This window comes from Monopterus albus, unplaced genomic scaffold (genome assembly GCF_001952655.1).
Source record: "Monopterus albus unplaced genomic scaffold, M_albus_1.0 scaffold71.1, whole genome shotgun sequence".
Lineage (NCBI taxonomy): Eukaryota > Metazoa > Chordata > Actinopteri > Synbranchiformes > Synbranchidae > Monopterus > Monopterus albus.
Window position 1 is genome coordinate 825,502 of NW_018127951.1, and position 23,501 is coordinate 849,002.

Below are 23,501 nucleotides of genomic sequence, written 5' to 3' on the forward strand. Positions count from 1 at the left end.
TCTCTATCTCTTTCTCCCTCTCTCCCTCTCCCCCCTCTCTCTGTCTCTTTCTCCCTCTCTTCCTCTCTCACCCTTTCTCTCTCCTTCTCTCCCCTCTCCCGCTGTCCCTTTCCCTCTTTCCTCCCCTCCATCTTTTTCTCCCTCTATCTCCCTCTCTCTCCCTCTGTCTCTTTCTCCCTCTCTCCCTCCCCTTCTCTCCCTTTCTCTCCCTCTCCCTCCTTCGCTCTGTCTCCCTCTCTCCCCCCTCTCTTTCTCTCTCTCTCCTTCTCCCCCCTCTCCCTCTATGCCCCCCTCGCCGCACTGATGCTGGCTTTTCTTTCCCGCATCACCAACGGAGAAGAAGAAGAGGAGGCGGAGGAGGAGGAAGGGGAGGTTGTGTCAGGTGGAAACAGGGACCTCTATGGATACCACCATCACCATCCACCGGCTCGACAGTATCTCCCGGCCGGCGGTCACCGACGCACGCAGCGCGCTTGTAATGCTCCGATGTGTTGTATTTCTACGGTACACACTCCCCGGGCTGCTTCGGTAATTACACAGAGAATGAGCTTCCTCCTTTAAGAAGGACTAATCGAGGGAAGACCCTGTTGGAATAAAAGCGGAGCGTCACTCTCCTCCATTGATAAATCGCTCTCCTCATCGATTCAAGCCAACAGCGTCTTGGAGGAGGACAAACCCAAACCTGAGAACTGACACCAAAGCTGAAGGTAAGCCCGATAGAAGGACGACAGGATGATTCTTCTGTCCACGATATGTCGTTTTGTTTTGTCCCTCCCCGTGTGAGAGCAAGCAGTCGAGGTGCATGCTGTTTTTTTCCTTCTTTTGCAGGGACACCGGCCTGCATTTGGGTGCAAGGTACCGCAGTGATCCGGGGGGGAGGGACGCGCTGTGTCATGTCTTTTTTCACCTACATGTGTTACATGATGCATGCCTGACAAAATGTTCTGATGCCTACCAGAGCTGATTGTCCAATTTGAAAGGATAAATGGTTTAAGAAGGAGAACAGTGGCCTAGTGGGCTGTGCTGCTGCATAGTGTACCGGCTCGTTTTAGCCTTCTCTGTCAGCCATAACTTTAAATTACTGATGGTTGCCAGGATTCTGTGGCCTTTCTTCAAACTGTACCAAAAGGCGACAGGAACCACTTCCCAAGTGAGAAAGCTCATGCTGCATATTCCTGCAGGATGTTTGTCTGTGGTCTCATTGTGTGACCTCACATTACTTGGACGTTTCTAGTGCTTGTGGTATCAGTCATACTCCTGAATCCTGGGGTTTTGCTGCTGTGGTAGATTTGTTCAGCTTATTCTTATGCTTCAGTGAGACAAGGCCAGCAGCAGCGTAGCTGGCTTTAGCAACTCAAGGAGCAGCTGCAGAGAAGTGACTTGAACCTCAGTTTTGCACTGAGACTGTCAGTGACTATTGAATATGGTCACTGTTTATGGTAAATATCTCCAACTGCTGTAGTGAGTGCACACGGTGGTGTACGGGTAGCTGTGGGTAAGTTAGTTAACTTTGGTTAGGTGGTGCAAGGTGTGTATGAGCTTGAAGGGGTTGAACAGTAAAGCAAAAAGGAGAATGTGTTGTTTTTAAAGGCACAATGACCAAAAACACCCAATATCATTTTATTCAGTTATTTCATCATGGATAATAGCAAACGGCTAACAGTGCTGCCACTAAGTTAAGTATTTATATACTGTAATACAAAAATGAGTTTCTGTTATATTCAACATTTTGTTTTTGCCTGACATGCAGTTTAGGTTCACAGGTGACTAACCTGCCCCTGGTGTGAATGTGAGTGTGTGTGGTTGTCTGTCTCTATGTGTCAGCCCTGTGATAGACCGGCAACCTGTCCAGGGTGGACCCTGTGTCTCCCCCAGTGCAGGCTGGGATTGGCTCCAGTCCTCTCTGTGGCCTCAGGTATTAGTGTTTATACAGTAGCTAGTGGGTGAATGGACAGATGATGTTACTACATCTGGTGCTAATTAGAGTTTAGTTACTATAGTAACTTTTATCGCGCGTAATGTTATACTACGGGCTGTATACACACTCACATGTATATGACCATGGTATGTTATTGAGCTAAACATTATGAAAGTACACTGATTATTGATGTATCTCACATTACAATATATTGCCCAGCTCTGTTACAGTTCTTTCTGACAGCTTTCTTGTTGTCGTCCCTGTGTTGTCTGGATTATACAGAGACACTGTGGGACACTGATGCTCTCTGCTGCTGGCCTGCTGTTGGACTGCAAGGCTACGGTTTTGATTAAGAATTGTGGTCTTGCCAACTCAAAACTGGGCTTCGGCTGCTGCTCTTGTTTACAGATGTTTCACTCTGCTGAAGTGAAGTGAGGTGCGTGACTCAGTGCAGTGTGTAACGTGTACACCGTGTGAAGTCACAGTGAAGGATCCTGTGTGTGTGCAAAAGAGAGAGAAAGAGCCTCCATCCTTTTTGGAACAGTCTAGGTTTCAGACATTTATGCAAAGTGAAGTCATTCTGGATAAAGTGTAGGATAAATCCTTAGGTTAGGTTCAAGTTAAGGTGGTCTTAGGTTTCCATAAGGGAGCTCGTGCCACCAGACTGGATACAAATGTCCGACAATTTTCAAATATTTGTCAAATTCAATGTGTTATTTAGGCGGCATTTTAATGGCAGCCTCCTTATTTTGTGTGCACAGCTAAACATATTTAGGTGATACACAGATGTATAAATGGCCACACCTCCACTTTATTTGAATGCAACCCAGACCACAGGCTTCATCCTCCTGCTGTGGATGAACTCTGCCCTGCACTTTGTGTGTCTAGTTAAGCAATGTAACATGAAGTCCTGCCAGAGTCCAGCTTTGGCCAAGTTTACATATAACTTGTGGAAAATCTCTCTAGTTACATCACATGGAAAGTGTGAATAGACGATGCCATATCAGTTAGGTAGCAGAGGCTTTGGTGATTGTACTCAAGATGGTGTGATCTCTATGTGATGATGCTGATGAGGACTGCTGTGTGTGCTCAAAAAGGGAGCGTGCACTGAGGGTCTGGTCCTCATGGAACCTGAGAGAAACAGAGGCACAGTGCTGTTACCACTGACTGATTAACACTGGCAGCAGCTGTACCTCTTTCCTTCCTGCTGGTGCACCCTCCTGTCTCTTGTGCTCTTTTAAATGTGTGAACTTAAGATGTAGCTGTGGCACTACAAACTAACTTGTCCATGTTTCATCAACCTTCATCCATATATGTAAAACCCCTCAGTTTTTTACTCACACTACAAAGCCAGATTTTTGACGTCAGATCCTGTCCACAGATAAATGCACGTCCCACTTTGTGATGAATACATCAGACATGATTTAAGTTTATGTTCTATTGTCTGCTTGTTTCGTCTGATCATATTCCTGCACTAGTGATCCAAGAATAGCCCCTTGATTTAGTGGTTAGATGTGGAGACAGACAGACAAAATGAGACAGTCGGGCGTAATCAAAAGATATTGAGGGTGATGTTACGGAGAAGACAGACGCTATGGAGAAACTGGAAGGCTGACATGGAAGAACAGAGGTGAAATCGAGAAAATAAGGGCAAAAGAACACATTTAATGCTATTCCACTTCTTTATTCCAACAGCTTAATATTGACCTCATTCACCACCGTCTTGCTTCATAATCAAACAGTTTCATATATTAGCAACCGTTAGCTTCAGGACTTGTAGTCTTTAGTCACCAAACAGCCTACTGCTGTGGACTGAACTGCTTCACTGCAGCATTTGGGGGTTAAGTGCATGTTTTAAGGGTACCTGATGTTTTGTATCCCATGTACTAAAAAGATTAGCGTACTGTCACTCTTTGGTAGCAATGGACGCATCATGCCAAATGATAATAGCCAACACACAAGTAGTGCAGGCCAGACAGAGAGGCTGGGACGTGAGGACAGAAGGAGTGGGAACGGAGGGAGGGGACAGCTGAAAAAGTGTGAAGGATAATAAAAGTGCAGGGAGGTGGGGTTGATGCTTTCACTCCACCATTGGCTTAACTGTGGTTTATTGTGATTACCAACGGCCACAGCATAGCGGGGGAGGAAGGGCATTAATAAGTCTGAGTGGTTTTTGGGCTGTGACACACCAAGCCGCCAGTCGGCCATCGGCCACTGTCAGGCCGTTGTTGAGCATCTGTCGCCCTCATCTTCCTGGTGTGTTCTGTACAGTTGGCACTTGTTGGACCCTGTCAGTGGTTTTTCAGACAATTTGACATGTTGAATCAGTGTCGGCCATTTTGGCTTCGTCAGTGAGGGAGACCACTCTGACTGGGTTTTTAGCTTAGTGAATCAGTGCACGAGAGAGGAATGGTTTGGGAAAGCCCCTTCAGCTTGTCGCTGCATGATTTCACACATTTACCTTTCTAAATGATGAGTACAGATACTGCCACCTGCTGGCATTTCTGTTGCGCAGGCGCAGAACATAGTTGCTGGTTGGCTGTTGTGCGATGTGTTCAGGTGCCACTTTCTCAACCCGACTGGCCCAGAAAAAGGCAATGTGAGGTGACACAGCAGTCGCCCTCTGTTGCTGCTAGTTCTTTTATGTCGGCTTGGCATGTCTCTGCCCTAAGGGGAGCAACAAATAGCAGTCACCAGGTCTCAGCCCAGTTGAACAGCTATGGGAGATGTTGGAGCAACGTGTTGGACAGCGTCTCCACCACCATCATCAAAACACCACATGAGGGAACATCTGTTGGAGGAATGGTGTTCATCCCTCCAGGAGGGTTCAGAGACCTGGAGAGTCAAGGTGGAGCTGTTCTGGTGTCACATGGTGGCCCAGCACCTCACTGGGACTCTCTGTTGGGCTGTCCATTCATTTGCCCCACATCTGCCTAGACAATAGTGCTAACACTACTAGGCCACTGATTGAATATTAACAAAGTTACAGTCCTAACAGGCACCTGTAGTCATGCTGTGCAAAGGTTTGTTTGTAAGACCGTTATAACATCTCCAGGATACACACCGATGTGTAACAGCTGCAGTCTGTTACAACTGGGGGGTGGGGTTGTGACGACAAAGATGGCCTGTCAGAATATAGAACATTTCATTTTAGAGGCTGTCCTATAAACCACAGTGAGGTTTGGGTTTCAGGTCCACCAGGAGAAAAGCAGAGATGCCTCACGTGATCTAGATTCTGTCCTAAAAGTGAGAAATGAGAAGACATCTCAGTTGCTTAGTGTTCAATGGCACTGAACTCTCAGGCAGCGAGGTGGGTCATGACGACCTTTTCTTTTTTTTTGTGGGTGGATGTTTGAGGTTCTGCTGTCACTTCTCACCCTATTTATCGTCTGTTTTAGGGCTGCAACTAATAGAAAAAAACTGAAGTTTCACACAGTTTCCCAGAGTCCAAGATGATTTGTTTGATTTGTATGTTTTGCCAGATGAACAGTCAAAACCAGGGGTGGCATGGTGGTGCAGTGTTTAGCACTGTAGCCTCACAGCAAGAAGGCTGACCCGGTGCCTTTCTGTGGGTGTGTGTGGTTGTCTGTATCTAAGTGTTAGCCCTGTACCTTTGAGGTACTTTTTCAATTTTCACTGATGGTTACTGTTGCCTGTGTGAAGCTTCTATCTAACATCGAAATTTACTGCTGATATTCTGAAACTTACAGACTTTACTGCTCTGAATGCAGGTAAAATATTTTTGAGCTCATTGTGTGCTCAGTGTTTTTTTTTTTATCTCCATAATCTGAGGTTTCCTTCAGGTTGTGTTCAGTCTCTGGAGGCAAATCACGAAGCATCTCACTGCTGCTGGATAGCCAGGAGTGTGTGCCTGCGTGTGTGATTGTCAGATTTGGTGTCAACTCTCCTGCCTGGAGATGGCTTATTTCTAAACAGCTGAGTCTGATTATTAGAATAAAGGTGATAATACACACACACACACACACACACAGAAACACAGCAGAGCAGGCCTGCCAGCTGTGAGTCTGACTGATTGAAAAGACACCAGGTGGTTGAGGTCAGGATCCAGGCAAGGAGAACGGAGGACACTCACACAAACACACACATTCACATGCGGCAGTTTGACTGATGTGGACCTGGTTTTGTGATACAGCTGTTGTTTCTCCTCTGTAATCCAATAATGAGATTTGATGCATATTTCAGTTTGTTGATGTTGTAATGTTTTACAAGGATAAACTTTCTTACTATAAGTGGGTTTCAATCCAGTTATTGTTTTAACCGAATTAAGAGAAAATTCCCGTGAAAGTGTGTTTTCTGTCCACAGTTATTATGTGAATAGCAGGAGTTGGTTTGTAGAGATAAACAGCTGGTGGCACTAACTTTCCAGTCAGGGGCCATTGTAGAAGAAGGAGGCACAACAAAGTGATGTTATTAAAAGATTCATATGTAATAACGTGAGGAACATCACGCCAAACTGTTTTTACAATTGTTAGTTCATCAGGATAAACAGCCTTTTCCAGTCAGGTGCCTTTAAACGATTGCAGAAAAAGGGGGAACAACAACATGATGTAATTAAAAGAACAGAGGAAAATGTAGAAACCATTTTCCTTTTAGACAGACGCCAAAGTTTCCACCGCAGTCAAGCATAAAATATCTTTTCAGGTTCAGGTTCTTTTATGCACAGATGAAATTAGTGCATGGAAGCCCACCTGAAGCTGTATGTGATGGTGATAATGCACACAGCTGTAGGTTTCTAATACATTCTACTATAGGTGGATTTAGAAAGTTACTCTTCTTGCTCCTCCTTATTCATTTAATGGCACGAACAAACATCTGATGTTCACGTTAATGGTAGTGGATGAAAACGTGCACTGATTCACATTTTCTTTTGCTGATTTTCTCAGTTTGTTTAAAATGTGCCAATGGAAGCATTACAGTTATTTCACAGTCTGCTGACAGCTGGCACTGTACCGTTGTCTTATATTTAAAGAACAACATCATTAAAAATGTCATTCAAACTTTCTTTGTGTTTGCCTCCACCTAATATCTCCGCTTTGTTGAGCAGTGCTTCTGTGTGAAGTGAACGCTTGCTAGCTTTTTAGTTTGTGGATATCGGGCACTGCCTACAGTGAACCAGCTGGTAGCCAGCCTTGATTTTGGCTGTCACACACTCAGAGGGGGAATGCAGGCCAAGGTTTTTGCCACACGGGGATATGGGTGAAAAATGTATAGGGATTTAGGGAGGTTACATGGGGCTAACTCATTTACAGCATCTGAGATCACACCATCAGCTGCCACTCATCTGAGACAAAACGGACCAAGTCTTGCAGGGGATGTTTTCAGTACAACTGCAAGGGAGATGGTGTTTCAGTGATTTAAGAGTTGGTATCAGGAGTTTGTGGCAGTTCCTTATGATCAAAGGAGAAAAGCTTTTTTGTGAGCCACCAGTTTTCCTCCAATATTCAACAATCATGTAAGAAGAAATCTAAATCCGGAGAAGATACCGTAGCAGTTCCACTGAGACAAAATGAACTAAAGCAGAAAAACTAATGTAATCATAAAAAAAAAACACAACCAGTGCATCAGTTTTTTCTACCCCTATATTATTATTTATAATATTATAGAGGCACATGTTGAAGTAAAGAAATGTTCATTGGTTCAAGCTTCTTTTGGCTTTTGAACAGCCGGTAGGATAAAGCATAACATCTGGATATTTCACTTTTATCTGAGGGAAAATTTTGATAAACAGCTGTTTCTGTTTTCTTACATCATACAAATAGAGCAGCTTATTGAGAAAATACTTGGCAGATCAGTCAGTACTGGAAATAATTATTAATGGCAAATCAGTCAAGGTGGATTATTTACCTTCTTGACTGAATGACATGGGGAGAAACGCACCTTTACATTTCTGAAAACAAGCTCACATTTTCATTATATTCATGAAGTTATACTGTACAAATTCAGCTGTTTTGCTGTAGGTTTCTTTTGGGTTCTACTGCATTCATCTACCTGCTTCATCACGTTGTTTTGCTGCTACTCTCTCCAGGGAGATCGGCTAAGTGCATGTGCACAACCCCCCACCCCCTCTCTGTCTTGCAGGGTATGCTGACATTTACTCGATATGGCTATGTTGTTTCCCTGTGGTTTAGGTATAGTGACAACCGTGAGTCTGGACTTCTGTTGCAGTGGAGAAGGAGGGAGAGGCCAGAAAAGGGGCAAGATGAGAGGAAGATAAAGAGACTTACAGCAAAAAGGTTGAGGCAGCAAATTACAGAGACACCCCTAAAAAGACATCCCACTTTCACTTGTAATGTTTTACTTGAAATCCTAATTAATCAGTCACTCACCTAACCATAAAAATCCTTGTTTATTTTGCAAACTGTGCATTTGTCCTACTAATATGTTAGATAGATATTCATTCAGTAGTTTCATGTGTGTGTAAAGCTGGGGATAGGGAGAGATGGGGGAAGGGAAGACACCAAAGGGGTTTGAGAGGTGAAGGGGGCAGAAGGTTTTTCATTCTGTTATCTTATGACGCATTTCAAGGGCCATTTCAGTGGGTTCAGAGAGAGGGTTAAGTCCAACAGGCATCTGAGTCAAAGAAATAAAATCTCAGGAGCTTCAGAAAACAACAGAATTGTGAACGTACGATTGATACGCAGCAGCGTGACATTTCTAAATGATCAGTTTTGTCTTTTGGGCCTAAAAGCAAAGAGGCCACTAAGGATGCAGATTTGATTCCCTCTGGGACCAAACATGCATACAAACGTGCACTCCCTCACTCTAAGCAGCTCTGGAGAAGCACACCAAATGGCATATTTTACGTCCCGTGGGCACATGTGCATCTTACTGAGAGAAACCATAGCATGTGTTTTCCATCCAGAGTGTGTACTGCAAACAAAAATGAGTGAGGAACAGCTATCAACTGATACAGAGTTACACCAGGATGTGCGTCTGTCTACCAGATATCTATCAAACATTTTAGTAAGACAATGCACATTTCACAGAATAAACTAGATTTAATGTTGTGTGCTTATATTGCAGGTTTACATTCAGTTAAACCAGATCTACCAGGATTTTTATGATTATGAGACTGAGTAATTAGGATTTCAAGTAAAACATAAAAGTGTGAATAAGGCATTAATGGTTTCTCTGTAGACCCTACATGTTTTGAATATAAAGTCATTGTGGGCTCAAGGTGTTTTCTACACATTCTTTTGGTGTCACCCCAATTTGTAAACTACAGTGTAGCAGTCATCTGCTACTGACATGCTGTCTAGACAAAAGAATAATTATATATACATGGAGTTTTTTAAAAGTGCACTAGGTGAATGGAATATGAGGGAGCAAATGTAAAATGTTGAAACAGATATATCCTGTAACATAGCTATGTTCCTTTTAGCTATGGTCTGAGAACAGTGTGAGAAAGTGCAGCTCATGCACGATAGCCACCAGGCTTTCCAGCGCACACGTGAGAAAATGCAGCTCATGTGCGATAGCCACCAGGCTTTCCAGCGCACAAGGACGAGGAGTCTGCTGATTTTTATGTGTTGCAATTCAGAATCAGAATCAGCTTTATTGGCCAGGTGTGACGGACACACGAGGAATTTGACTCAGGTACATCGTCTCTCAATGTGCAGATAGTAAACCAGCATAAGGCTGTGTAATATAACAAAATAGCAGTATTAACATCAACAACCAGTGCAAACAATGCAGAATAAGCAGTATAAACAGACAGTAAACAGTACAGACAACAAAGGAATGTTCATTGAAATGAGATAATTAGGGATAAAATTGAGTATTTAAAAACTAGAGACCTCTATGACTCTGTATAATCTGTACAATGTATATTTACAGGTATTGCACTGAGGGTTATTGTCCAGTCATACTGTTGTTGGTTAAGTGTTCATCAGAACGACAGCCTGAGGGAAGAAACTGTCCCTGTGCCTGGTTGTCTTAGTGCACAGTGACCTGTAACACCGTCCAGAGGGGAGGAGTTCAAACAGATTGTGTCCAGGGTGTGAGGGGTCAGCAGTGATCCTCTCTGCCCTCCTTTTGACCCGTGAGGTGTACAGGTCCTCCATGGAGGACAGGCTCACACCGATGACCTTTTCTACAGTCCTGACTGTCTGCTGAATCTGTACTTGTCCTGTTTGGTTGCTGAGCCAAACCAGACAGTGATGGAGGTGCAGAGAACAGACCCGATGATTCCTCTGTAGAACTGTAGAAATTCAGATGGATACCTCAGTCAGAAGCATGCAGTGCTTGAAGCATATTGTTCAGATCTAAAACCTTTTGGTTAGCGTTTTGTTGTTTTGAGCATTTCCATTTCTTATATCTTTTTGTGGTGAAATTTATCATTTTTATTTTCATTTGGTTTTCAGCTGTCAGTGGGAGAGACTTAGAGATAGTACTCTCACTCCCACTGTCTTTTGAATAATCAGAGATATTTTATTTTAAGCTCCTTTGTTGTAAAATGCTCCAATGCCACAGACAGGTGCTGCATTATTCAAGGTGCTTATGAACTCCAGAGTAGTTTTTTTTTTTTTTTGCTGAGTGATAGTATTTGTATGATTTGAACACTAATTAAATTGAGAGTGATGCAGCTGCTGTTTCATATTTTTTCCCATTCAAATCATGAATCTGAATTAGTAAACGTTTGTGTCTAAATAGGGGTTATAGGGTGTCTAATGAGTTGTGCGAAGTCAGTGAGAGTTTAGTTATAAAGCATGAGCAGCCATTCATCTGTGGGGATGTCTGATGAGCACCGCAGTGGCACCTGTCCTCCTCATCTTCTTTGCCCTGATTGGATTTGATGAGAAGTCAATTAATTGGTTTAAAAATTATTTGTCTGATAGATCACAAGCTGTTGAAGTGGATTGTTTTAAGCCTAATTTTATGGGTATTCTTAGAGGAGTCCCACTAGGATCCATTTTGGGCCCCACTTTTTCACTATCTGGGATCTAAAGTAATTAGCAGCACTATGCTTTTATATGCAGATGACATGGTCATTTATACAATGGCTCCCTCCACTGATCAGGCATTTGGAGTCCGATCTTAATGTTGTTCAACATCAGCTTCTTGATCTTAAGTTAACATCAAATTACAGTAAAAAAGTATGACTTTTTACTAGAAAACAGTGTTAAATTGATCATTTTAATTTAAATATAGCTACACTGAACGGTGCTGTCATTGACAAAGACTGCATATAAATATCTTGGCTTTTGGTTAGATGAGTGTTAAATTGAGACATTAACTGTTTTTCTGTATAGAAACAGATTTTGTTTCAATGAGTGTCACAGGAGGCAGTCAGTACATGCAACAATTTTATCTGCACTAGACTATGGTAATATGATTTATATGCATGCCTCTGCCTAAACATTGAAACCCCTTGACTCAGTGTATCATGCTGCTATTAAATTTGTTACTGGAGATCACTTTAGGATCATCATTGTGAATCATATTAGAAAGTAGGTTGGCCATCTTTGACACTGAGAAGAGCACATCGTTTTATGTCATTCATTTATAAAACCCTACTTAATAAGTTGCCTGAATCTATTACTTACCTCCCGAGTTATAATTCATCAACATACCAGACCCATTCACAAGATTATCTTGTTCTGCAGCCCTTTTTTTAGCTAATACAGACGTAGGAAAGATGTCCTTCCATTACTGTGCCTTGCAAACATGCAATAGTTTGCAGAAAAAGACAAAACTGGCTACTCTCCATATTCTCACTTTAAGCTTCTTTTATATAGTACTTTACAGTTTAAATGTGTGTGTAACAGGTGATCTGGATAATGTGTTTTTAACATGATTTTATGTGTATTTTTTATTGTTTTAATGTGTGACTTGTGGTATTGGATTTTCAATACTGGTTTTATTTGATCCACATGTAAAACTTTATTATTGTTTTGATGGTGTTGATTGTTTGTTAGGGCACCACTGAAAATGAGAGCTTGCTCTCAATTGGTTTTTCCCTGATTAAATAAAGGTTGATGATAATGATGTGTGTTTCAGGGTGTCGGGCGCGATGGCTAATGCCTCCCCAGACCTGGACAACGCGGAAGCCCAGCGCCAACTCAACAACAACAACCGACCAATCAGCTCTGGGTTCTGGGAAACGGAGTGTACCAGCTCCAAGCTGTTCGAGTGCTCCCGGATCAAGGCCCTGGCAGGTCAGAGGTCACACACATGAGCTAACTCATATCCACACAAACGCAGACACACACACAACAAATATTTCCGCATTAGTACATATATTAATATATCTCCATTAAGGGCAGGATGCTGATTCTTTGTTGGGTTTCTTTTTGATCCCACAAATCTCAAATTATCCCAACTATCTCAGCTAAAAGAAAGGAACGAGTCTGTCCCCCCTTTCCCCTTGCTTTTACCATAAGGTTGATTCCTTCATTTTCCTCAGATGAACGAGATGCAGTGCAGAAGAAGACTTTTACCAAGTGGGTTAACTCTCATCTGGCCAGAGTATCCTGTCGCATATCTGACCTCTACAACGACCTGAGGGATGGATACATGCTCACCAGACTGCTGGAGGTCCTCAGTGGAGAGCTGTTGGTGGGAACACATGCACGCAATAATGAGCTTTGTACCAGTGTTGTAGTGTCTCTTAATTGATCCTTCATAGGACAGGAAGTGAGGAAGTGTCAGAGGACTTTCCTGTGAATGTGAAAAATGATTAGTCCCTACTGTACTTTTTACTCCTTTTTTAAAGTCAAATTCAAACTGTTTTGGCAAAAGTTTGTTTGTAGTAATTATATTTATATATTTTATATTACTATGCTAAAGGTATATGATGCCGCATGACTTCAATAATAAGGGCTTTCATATGAGTAATAATAGAAATAACTCAGCTCTTGGTCCTTCCTCAGCCAAGGCCTACACGGGGTCGTATGCGGATCCACTGTCTGGAAAACGTTGACAAAGCTTTGCAATTCCTTAAAGAACAGAGGGTTCACCTGGAAAACGTTGGTTCCCATGACATTGTGGATGGAAACCACCGCCTCACCCTGGGTCTTATCTGGACCATCATCCTACGCTTCCAGGTAAACAGCCTAACAATACAATTAGGTATCATTAAAGTTATGATGCACAAACACAAACACACACAGAGCCCTCACTCTGTTACATTTACACTCTGTCAAACCAGTTATTTAGTTTTCTCCCATCTTTACATGTACATATTATCATCCAATCTCACACACACACTCACACTGATACACAGGTTTCCAGGCAGCAGCAGTGATACAGGATCTGTTCCTACCATGTAAGTACAGCAGAGTACAGGGCTCCTTTTGGCATGCTTCAGGGCTACAGTGTGGCCTCAGCATGAAATACTTACTTAGCATTATTCAGACCCTCCTGTAACATTCACGGTGCACAGTCACCGAGTAGCTCTCTCCTAGGACTCAGTGTTTTCATGCTAGCGCTGGCTTCCCAACACAAAGCACATTTTACAGCAGTGCTAGCAGAATTAGCTCAAAGTATGTTGGTGTGACCCTCTGCAAACTAAGCTAGCGAGGCAAAGATGACAATGCAGATCAGTTCAGACATACTGCAAGATGAAGGAATTAACTGTGAAACTAAAATCACAATGAATTTTGTCTTGTTTAAATAAGAAACACTCCAGTTTCACAGTACAGAAAGAAACATTTCGTTGTATGGTTTGCTAGTGATCCAGACCTGGAATTTATCCCATTGCATGATTCGTTAAGTAATAACTATGATACTAACTGGGTCTCAGGCTTAATTTCAAATCTGAAGGCTTGGTTACAGTGTCAGTAACAAAACTGAACTGAACACTGAAGTGCTTCGAATAATGCCAGCAGGTTGGCAGTGGCTTGGGCTGTCTGAGTGGCCTCCAGTTATGTTTTCCTCTTGCCCCTTTTCCCTTTCCTCTCCTCTGTGATGAAAGTGAGAGTTAGCTTTGCCAAGTCAGCAGGTAGGGCCAAACTGCTGCAGTAAGTGCACACAGGCAGAGAGAAGGAGAGGGATGGGATTGTGGGGGGGTGACAGGCAAAGGAAGAGGTAATCCTATTTACAGAACCATACACAAATAATAACAGTCTGGAGTTCCAATAACAGTTCTTTCCTTCTCCACAGCCTGGAGGTGGTTGTGGCCCAACAAAAGTTGGGACGCTTGTGTTTGCATCAGTTTTCAAGGCTTCATATACATCCACTGCTGCAGAAAAGATGGATGTTAACCTGTTACTTGATCCCTTTTAAAGGCCTGAAACGTACATAGGTTTTTGGTAACTTTTTCCCTCTGGCAGTTTACTTTTTAGCCATGTGCCATTTAAGGTACATTTAGTCATTACTCACAAGTTACCAGCTTATAGTAATCGCTTAAAAACAGCACGCTTCATCTTATTGCTTGCAGTTACCAAGATGGCTGTCAGTCTTATCCCTGTTCAGCCACATTAGTTGTTCTGATACCATGAAATACTGGAAGACATACAGTATCACAACATACTAAGTATTTTTCTACCCTCCCTCACTGTCCTGCTAGGATTATATTGAAAACAACAATATTATATTTTAGCTAACTATAAGCTTATCAAAGAGGAAAGTCTTATATAAATGCATATTCCAAAACAGAAAGCAGTTAGTGCACAGTACTTTATAACTGGTCTGTGAGACAAAGTTTATAGTCTCTTCCCAATGGACATTGAACTGATGCTTTGCTGTGTTCTTGTTTAGATCCAGGTGATCAAAATAGCAACAGAGGACAACAGAGAAACGCGCTCTGCCAAGGATGCCCTGCTGCTCTGGTGCCAGATGAAGACCGCAGGGTGAGCAGTGAAATAAAAACACTGACAGCTGAAAGCTGCAGCAGTGAATTTTGTGGTCATTTATGGCATTTACCAAGTCAGTGTGTCATTATTAGGATGCTGGTTCTCCTGGTTTACATGCTGGTTTACATTTAAATCTACAAAGGATTTCTCCATGCTCCAGGTATCCTGAGGTCAACATCCAGAACTTCACCACCTGCTGGAGAGATGGCCTTGCCTTCAATGCCCTTATACACAGACACCGGTAAGTAGTAGTTTTAACACACCTCCATATCATGCTGTTATCTTTTGATGTACGGGTGTTTTTATGCCTCTGCGCTGGTGACAGCTGTGGCCAGAAGCATTATGTTTTTTGGGTGTTCATCCTATTCTCATGACACCGTATCTCTGGAGCACCTTGGGGGAATTTCTTCAAATTTGGCACAACTTACCCATGAACTGATTAGGTTGGTAGGTAGGTACTTTATTGATCCCTCAATGGGGAAATTTCAATGTTTTAGCAGCAATGGAGAACAGAGAGCATAACACCATGAGAACAAGCACCACACACACACATCCTGATAAACAAATTCCAAGTACTCAAAAATAGACAGAATCAAGTATTTGAATTATCAAGAACAGAATTTACATATGTGTATATTAACCATGCATTTTACCCCAGGATTTGAGTATTGCACCTCAGTTGACTATTACATAGTCCCTCATAATTTCACCTAGCCAGTTTGTTAAGTCTCTGCCTGTCCCTGTCCGTGCTGCCTCCTGCCCAACCCACAACAGTGTAAAAAACCGCAGATACCACCAGAGAATCGTAAAATGTCTGAAGGAGTGCCCCGCGCACACCAAAGGACCTGTCTCCTCAACAAGTGGAGGCGGCTCTGGCCCTTCTTGTACAGGGCATCGGTGTTTTCAGTCCAATCCATTTTGTTGTTGAGGTGGACACCCAGGTATTTAAAGGTGTCCACAATCTCAGTGACTGAGCCCTGAAAGCTGACCGGAGTGAGTGCTGGTGATTTCCACCGGGGATCAATCACCATCTCTTTTGTCTTACTGGTGTTCAGGACCAGTCGATTTTCCTCACACCACTTCACAAAGTCAATAACAACCCCCCTGTATTCCCGCTCACCCCCCCAATACACATCCAACAATGGCGGTGTCATCAGGTGGTGGGAGTTGTACTTGAAGTCCGACGTGTAGAGGGTGAACAGAAAGGGGGAAAGCGCCGTCCCCTGGGGTGCCCCCGTGCTGCAGACCACCACGTCTGACACACAGTCACGCATCCTGACAAACTGAGGTCTGTTTGCGAGGTAGTTAATGATCCATGCAGACAGGTGTTGGTCCACACCTGCCCCCTCCAAATTCCTCCTCAGCAGTGACAGCTAGATTGTGTTGAAAGCACTAGAGAAGTCAAAGAACATGACCCTCACCATGCTTCCGGGGGACTCCAGATGAGATAGGGCTCGATGCAGCATGTAGATAATGGCGTCATCAACCCCGGTCGATATGCAAACTGCAGCGGGATGAGCACCGAGCTCACCTGGGCACGGAGGTGGCCAAGGACAATCCTCTCCATGGTCTTCATCAGATGGGAGGTCAGGGCAACGGGTCTGTAATGGTTCGGCTCCTTAGGATGAGGTATTTTGGCAACCGGGACAACACAGGATGTCTTCCATAGGGCTGGGACTCTCCAGGCTAAGACTCAGGTTAAACATGTACAGGACCACCTCACTGAGCTGGTCTACACACTCCCTGAGGACCCTGGGGCTGATGTGGTCAGGGCCTGTGGCCTTCCTGGCTTTAATCCTCCTTAACTCCCTCCTGACCTGGTCCACCATGAGGCTGAGGGGACGGGTGGGCGGTGACTGCTCAGGAGCTGTGGGCTGTTGAGAAACCCCCATGACAGTGGGAGGAGGGGCAAGGTCTAGCTGAGGTGTGAGCAGCTGCGGCTGCAGGGACACAACTGACCCAGAGAAGTAAGTCGGGGCGGCTGGCAGGGTGGGGGCTGAGGACTGGGTAGAGTCAAATCTATTAAAAAACAGATTCAGTTCATTTGCCCAGGCCTTGTCCCCCGCGACCTGGTGACCATCTCCACTTTTACCATGACCCGAGATGTGTTTCAGGCCTCCAGATCATGTACTTTAGTTCCCGCTGCACCCTGCTCAGCTCCTCCTTGTCCCCTGAGAGGAAAAGCCCTCTTCTTCTCATGTAGCAGTACTTTTAACTCGGGACTCACCCACAGCTTGTTGTTAGGAAAACACCGTACTCTCCTGGATGGTACGGTATTAGATTTTAGTGGTCAAAGGTCAAGGGCCTCATGTCTGTCCCATTTTGTCAACATGATATTTCAGGAATACCTTGGGCAGGATTTCTTCAGATTTGGCCTAAACATCCACTTGGATTCCAGGATGAACTCATTATATTTAGCTTCACTACATATATGAGTCTGGACAGACATGCATGTAAAGTGGAGCTTGGCTGGTTGTTTAGACATACAATTGCAGAACGGTAATTCTAGCTGTTTTGTAATTGTGATGTTTTAAATGATGACAGCAACAGAGGGAATGTTTGCAATGGCATTGTTTTTATTTACATGAAAAATTGAAAATTGTTATATTTTCAGTTTTACATGAATTGAAGTTATAGGATTTTGATGTAATAACATAACGAGAAAAAAAAACGCTGCAGTGGTTAGTGGCATCTCATAGCAAGAAGGTTCCGGGATCGAGCCCAGGCCGACCCGGGGCCTTTCTGTGCCTGCATGGGTTCTCTCCGGGTATTCCAGCTTCCTCCCACCGTCCATAGACATGCATCTTAGGTTGACTGGCGACTCTTAAGTGTGGGTGTGCATGTTGGTTTGTCTACATGTCAGTCCTGTGATAGACTGGTGACCTGTCCAGGGTAAACACCGCCTCTTGTTCAATGTCTGCTGGGATTGGCTCCAGCCCCCATGACCCTATCCAGGATAAGCGGTATAGTTGATGGCTGGATGGATATAAAACAGCTAGAGTGACATAAACAAAATGAACAGGCAAAGAGGGAGTAGGAAAAGTCGTGCCATAGATTTGACCGATATGCAATTTTAGGATTTATACAAACATGTCTTGTGCCCTTCAGACCTGACCTGATAGAGTTTCACAAGCTGACGCGGTCCAATGCAACACACAACCTCCAGCAAGCCTTCAACATTGCTGAGCAGCATCTGGGCCTCACCAAACTCCTGGACCCTGAGGGTGAGAAGGTGTAACTGGTTTTGGGTCCATGCCAGTGAAACCACATCATACAGTATACAGCAATACCCAGAATAAAAATGTTTTCTTGTACACACCATGATAATAGTAAATACTGTGTTGCTCCAGCTAATGTTAAATAGATATGAACTCTGCTCTCTGCATCCATCACCTTGCTCTGGTCCAGATGTGAATACAGAGAATCCAGACGAAAAGTCCATCATCACCTATGTGGTCTCCTACTACCATTACTTCTCTAAGATGAAGGCTCTTATTGTGGAGGGCAAGAGGGTTGGCAAGGTAAAAAAAAAAAAATACTCTCTCACTCTTTATCTCAGTGTATTCTTATTTTTCACTTCCTACTTTTTCTTCACTCTGTTTCTTTCTTCTTTTGCGGATCTTCTCCCAAACATTTTCTTTCTTCCTCAGGTATTAGACAACTGTATTGAGGCAGAGGAAATCATCAACCGCTATGAGGCTCTGGCATCAGACCTACTGGACTGGATCGAAAAGACCATCGCGGTCATCAGCAACCAGAAGTTTGCCAACTCGCTGACTGGAGTTCAGCAGCAGCTACAGGCATTTACAACCTACTGCACCATAGAGAAGCCCATCAAGTGTGTTTTGTGAATTTTTGTGTCACTCATTACCTAGCACACATAAACATAAGTATATGTTTTCACACATGCATATGAATTTACGCATACCTGATACTGAAGGGCATACATTTGATTCAAACACTGCTTTGAAATACTACTGGCAGCTTGGTTGATGTGCTTTGATTGTGGAACGTTTTCCTTGTCGCACAGGTTTCAGGAGAAGGGGAATCTTGAGGTCCTTCTCTTCACCATCCAAAGCAAACTCAGAGCCAACAACCAGAAAGCCTATGTGCCTCATGATGGGAAGCTCATCTCAGACATCAACAAGGTCATACATCCACCAGCTGTATTATTTGTTATATATACAGTAAATCCCCCCTTAGTAAATGATTTAATAGTTGAGTGGTAACAGATATGTACAAATTCTTGATTAATTAAAATGTCACCAGTGTAACAGCTGAGACCAAACCTGCAGCCAAGTTTTCACCTCACAATGACGCCTGACAGTTTAACCAGTTATATGTTACATTGCTCCTGTTTTTCCATTGCAGTAATGCTGTTAATCTTTTCTTTGTCATTTCCTGTCCAGGCCTGGGAGAAGCTGGAGAAGGCGGAGCATGAGAGAGGCGTGGCTCTGCGCAAGGAGCTGATTCGTCAGGAGAAGCTAGAGCTGCTGGCTCAGCGCTTTGACCACAAAACCTCCATGAGACAAGCCTGGCTCAATGAAAACCAGAGACTTGTATCACAGGTAAAGTTTACCCAGAATTCCTCTGTCTAACATTATGTTTCCACTGCGATGTGGATGTGCTCTTTCCATTGAAGTAGTGTTCTTATTTTCTCTTCTTGGAAGAAAAGATGTGGTTTCCTGTTCGCTTTACATTATAAATCCTGTTTAGAGGTAAATGCAAACAGACTTGTGCAAATCAAAATATTTAAGTCACCTTTTGCATGAGTATGAAGTTATACTGTAGATGACTGATAACTATTAGATCATTTTGTCCTATAATTATATCTTAAAGCTGTACGTACTTATTACAGAACAAATTGCATCAGTAGGTCTGAAATAGAAAGTATTCAGGATACAGTGTTTATATATTATAAAGTTCTTTTCTTTTTTTTACTCTTCATCAGTCTAATCCTCTTTTCAGTCCTCCCCATATGTCCCTGTCTTGGCTGCACACCTTCTATTCTCTCTCTTTTTCCTTCTGTCTGCCTCCAGGACAATTTTGGCTATGATCTACCAGCAGTCGAGGCGGCAATGAAGAAACACGAGGCCATCGAGGCGGACATAGCCTCGTACAAAGACCGAATTGGCGTTGTGGTAGAACTTGCAGCAGAGATGGAGGTGGAAGGATACTACGACATCCGGCGTATCTTAGCACGTAAGGAGAACATCCTGGGGCAGTGGAGTTTACTGAAGGAGCTTGTGGCTGGGAGAAGGACCCGGCTGGAGAAGAACCTGGCCCTGCAGAAGACATTTCAGGACATGGTCTACATGATCGACTGGATGGAGGACATACAGGTACTGAAGGGTGAATGAAACCTGTGTAGTTCGTAGTTACAGAGGTAAGAAACTGGAGCTGGACAAACATGGAGAAAGAGTAAAGTCTTCTTTGGAGAATGATAATGGAAAAAGAATAGAAAAGTTACAGAGTCTAGGAAGAAGAGAGAGTAATAGTCTGTGAGCATGTTTTTGGTTTATAAAAACAATAAAAGAGAATAGAATAAAATAATAGAAACAAGCAAATCAGAAAGTCTTCTGATGTTTTATGATATCACACATTTCCTGTCATAATTCTGCCTCTGTCATCCTCCTCTCCCTCCATCCCTTCCCCCCTCTCAGGTCCAGCTGCTGTCCAAGGATTTTGGAAAGCATCTTTTGGAGGTGGATGATCTGCTGCAGAAACACAGCCTACAGGAAGCCGACATCGCTGTGCAGGCCGAGAGAGTCGAGACGCTCAACACAGCTGCGCTCAAATTCACCACCATAGATGGTACACACATGTATCTTGAGTATTGTGTGTAGCACTGGTGAACTTTTTTATTTTATGTATCTTTAGCTTTATATGACATGAAAAGTGAATGTTTAAAGGTTTTTAGTTGATATGACATGGCATGAAAAGAAATCTTGAACTGCAGTTTCTAATTGATCTGGTTAGAATCAGTCGCCTTAAAGGAAAGTGAAAGCAAATTATCACAGTACACTAAGATTTCCAATTTGCAAATATTCTCTTAAATGTTCTGTACTTCATGAATCTCACCCTGCCTGCCTCGTGTCATTGTAGTTTTACTAGTAGAACTTTATAAATCCATCCATCAGCTACACTGAGGGTCAAAGTTTAGCGGTTTGTAAAGAAGGCCAGCATGAAAAGAATCCTTGCTAGGCAGATTTCCATTTTGCAAACATCTAATAAAGCTCCGTCTCTGAAGCCTATAACCATTCATCAGAACATTTGGAACACCGATGTGCACAGCAATGTCCAGTAGGCTTTTTTAAACAGTAACCTTGATGACCAGAATAATGTGGTTTGTTAAATGTAGGGTTTTTGGATTTTAATGAAGATGCTATGGTTGTTTCTTTTCCAGAGATTGTTCTCTGTTGTAGACTGACTGTCTGAAACAAGGGAGCAAGGAATCAGTGTTGATTTCATTTAGTCCAGTGAAAATGTACAGTATGTGACTATGCACCTTTTTGTGAGGTGGCCCAGCTCTGACTGCTGTTTTATATGAATGACATCCTGTATCTACCTGTGTCTTGTTCATGGTTGTCAGCCTCATTTTGTTTTTTTCCCAGGTTACCAACCCTGTGACCCACAGGTTATCTGTAACCGTGTCAACCATGTCTCTTCCTGTCTGGAGGAGCTGAAACACCTGGCAGCTAAAAGACGTGTTGAGCTCGAGGAGTCAAGACAAATGTGGGCCCTTTTTCAGGTAGGACAGGTCGAGAGGTTGTTGTAAACATTCCCAGCCAGTTACGGGGCCATTATACTCTGTTACTGCTATAAAATATATGCACAACGCTACACACAGTGTATAAAGGGTACAAGGTGTAAACAGTTTTAACCGGCTCCACACTGATGAAAACCTGATGAGGTTGAAGCCAGTCAGCATTTTAAACCACTGTGCCCGACTACAACATTTGTACAGTACAGCTCTGCCCCATTGATCACAGAGGCACTTCATAAGCTGCAAGCTGGGTTCAGCACTGTTCAACTGCAGCTCAGTAAACTTAAGCTTGTTTTTAACATTAATAAAACCAAGCTTATGAAGTTCTCAAAGTCAAGAAAAAGTTCATTAAGTACTATTGACTCTTATACAACTCATGTTAAGAAAATATCAGTCGTCCCGTGTTACAAATATCTGGGTGTTTGGGCTGATGAATGCTGCAACTTTAAAAATCATGTTAATGAAACAGCAAAATGCTGTAATTATAATATTTAGTTGTTTGCTGTTTTGCAGTAGTGGTTGCTCATTTGAGGCACTGATTTAAAATAAAAGTCCCTGCAGCACCGGAGGAGGTTTTTTTAATGTGTTTTACATGCTTTACATGTCATGCAGCTGTGCTAACTCAGGTGTTAGTCAGATTTAGCTGTTGTTTTCTGTTGAATCTTCGGAAGAACAACAGCAACATCACAGAGCTGATGGGTGACTTGTTAATGTTCGTGAATAAGCTTTTAGAATGAACTCTGGAAGTAATGAGTGCATAATGAGAATAGTGGATTTCTTTGTTGAAGGAGTCATTACACCACACCGTTGAATCACTACATCACATTACTATTTCATTTGGCTAATTAGCTTTCAGCCATTTTAGACGTTACAGGAGAAGAGGGCTCTATATTTCTGAACTGTTTTCTTTTATGTAGTTTTTTCTTTAAGTGATCAGTTATTTTTCTATGTCTTGGTTTTCCCCTATGTATTGTTGCCTCACTGCTCTTTGTATTTTCTTTTATTTTTAACTATTTCTTCGATTTATTGTAGGTTGGGTTATGAAACCTAAATGTTTTCTTTTTTAATATGTTTAAATGTAAAAAATGTAAATCTTGTTAATCTGTTTGTTCTGTTGTTAGGAGCTGGAGGAGTCGGAGGTCTGGATCAGGGAGAAGAGCTCCATCCTGGGAGCTCAGGGCTATGGGAGGGACCTGAGCAGTGTGCTGAGGTTACTGCAAAAGCACAAGACTCTGGCTGGAGAACTGCTGGCTCACAGGGCACTGCTGCAGGTGTGTGTGCATGTGGGTGTTTTTGTTTTTGTCTCTGTTGGACAGAATCAGCACCTGGAATAACAACAGTACCTGAGGTTTCTTTTCTGATCTGAATGCACTTCAGTATACAGTATATATCAGCCTGCCTCTTTGTAGGATCTGACTGTTTTACAGTTTGAAACAATCATCATTTACATTATTAATTAAACTTGTTGTTCACTTTTAAATTTGATTCATACATATAATAGGATAGATACATTGCATATACATGCAGATTTACACATAAAAGTTTGAATATAATGTAAAATTGCTGACCACAAAGACTATAAAAGCTATAAAAGAAGAAACAGGAGCATTAAATGAAGGCATTCAGGGGCATGTGCAGCACAAAGTGTGGAGGACTGTTTTCAATATAACCAGAGCATCTAATTGGCAAAGATAAATATTTGACATTTAGTATTTGAGAAACACTTTGATTAATTTCTCTTTAAAAATACATGCTAGTATTATGTAAATGACGTGCGCTGACATTCTGCATCATGATGAAAGTTTAAAATGTCTGTTTGTGCAGAGTTCAAACTGTATGAAGGTGAACGTCCCAAACAACTGATGTCTGCTTTAAGAAAAGCATGAACGTGTCATAATTAAATCTAATGTTGTGTATAGGTGAGCCATCATTGATAAGGCAACATGTATGTTACACATAGACCTTAGACCAATGTTACTTGGAGTTAAATACACGTGCCAGG

At 42.7% G+C, this 23,501-nt stretch overlaps 1 protein-coding gene across 1 annotated transcript in view; it reads left to right on the top strand.

Moving 5' to 3' along the window:
• The first annotated feature begins 247 nt into the window (after positions 1-247).
• sptbn4b (spectrin, beta, non-erythrocytic 4b) overlaps positions 248-23,501 on the top strand; it is an 80,659-nt gene continuing 57,405 nt past the window's right edge. The window contains 15 exon segments of the mRNA XM_020605597.1: positions 248-707; positions 11,939-12,096; positions 12,345-12,496; positions 12,811-12,984; positions 14,639-14,730; positions 14,894-14,974; positions 17,842-17,957; positions 18,142-18,254; positions 18,384-18,571; positions 18,764-18,881; positions 19,143-19,301; positions 19,773-20,075; positions 20,397-20,547; positions 21,348-21,484; positions 22,621-22,770. Coding sequence (XP_020461253.1) covers positions 11,952-12,096; positions 12,345-12,496; positions 12,811-12,984; positions 14,639-14,730; positions 14,894-14,974; positions 17,842-17,957; positions 18,142-18,254; positions 18,384-18,571; positions 18,764-18,881; positions 19,143-19,301; positions 19,773-20,075; positions 20,397-20,547; positions 21,348-21,484; positions 22,621-22,770 — 2,079 coding nt within the window. The 5' untranslated portion in view covers positions 248-707; positions 11,939-11,951.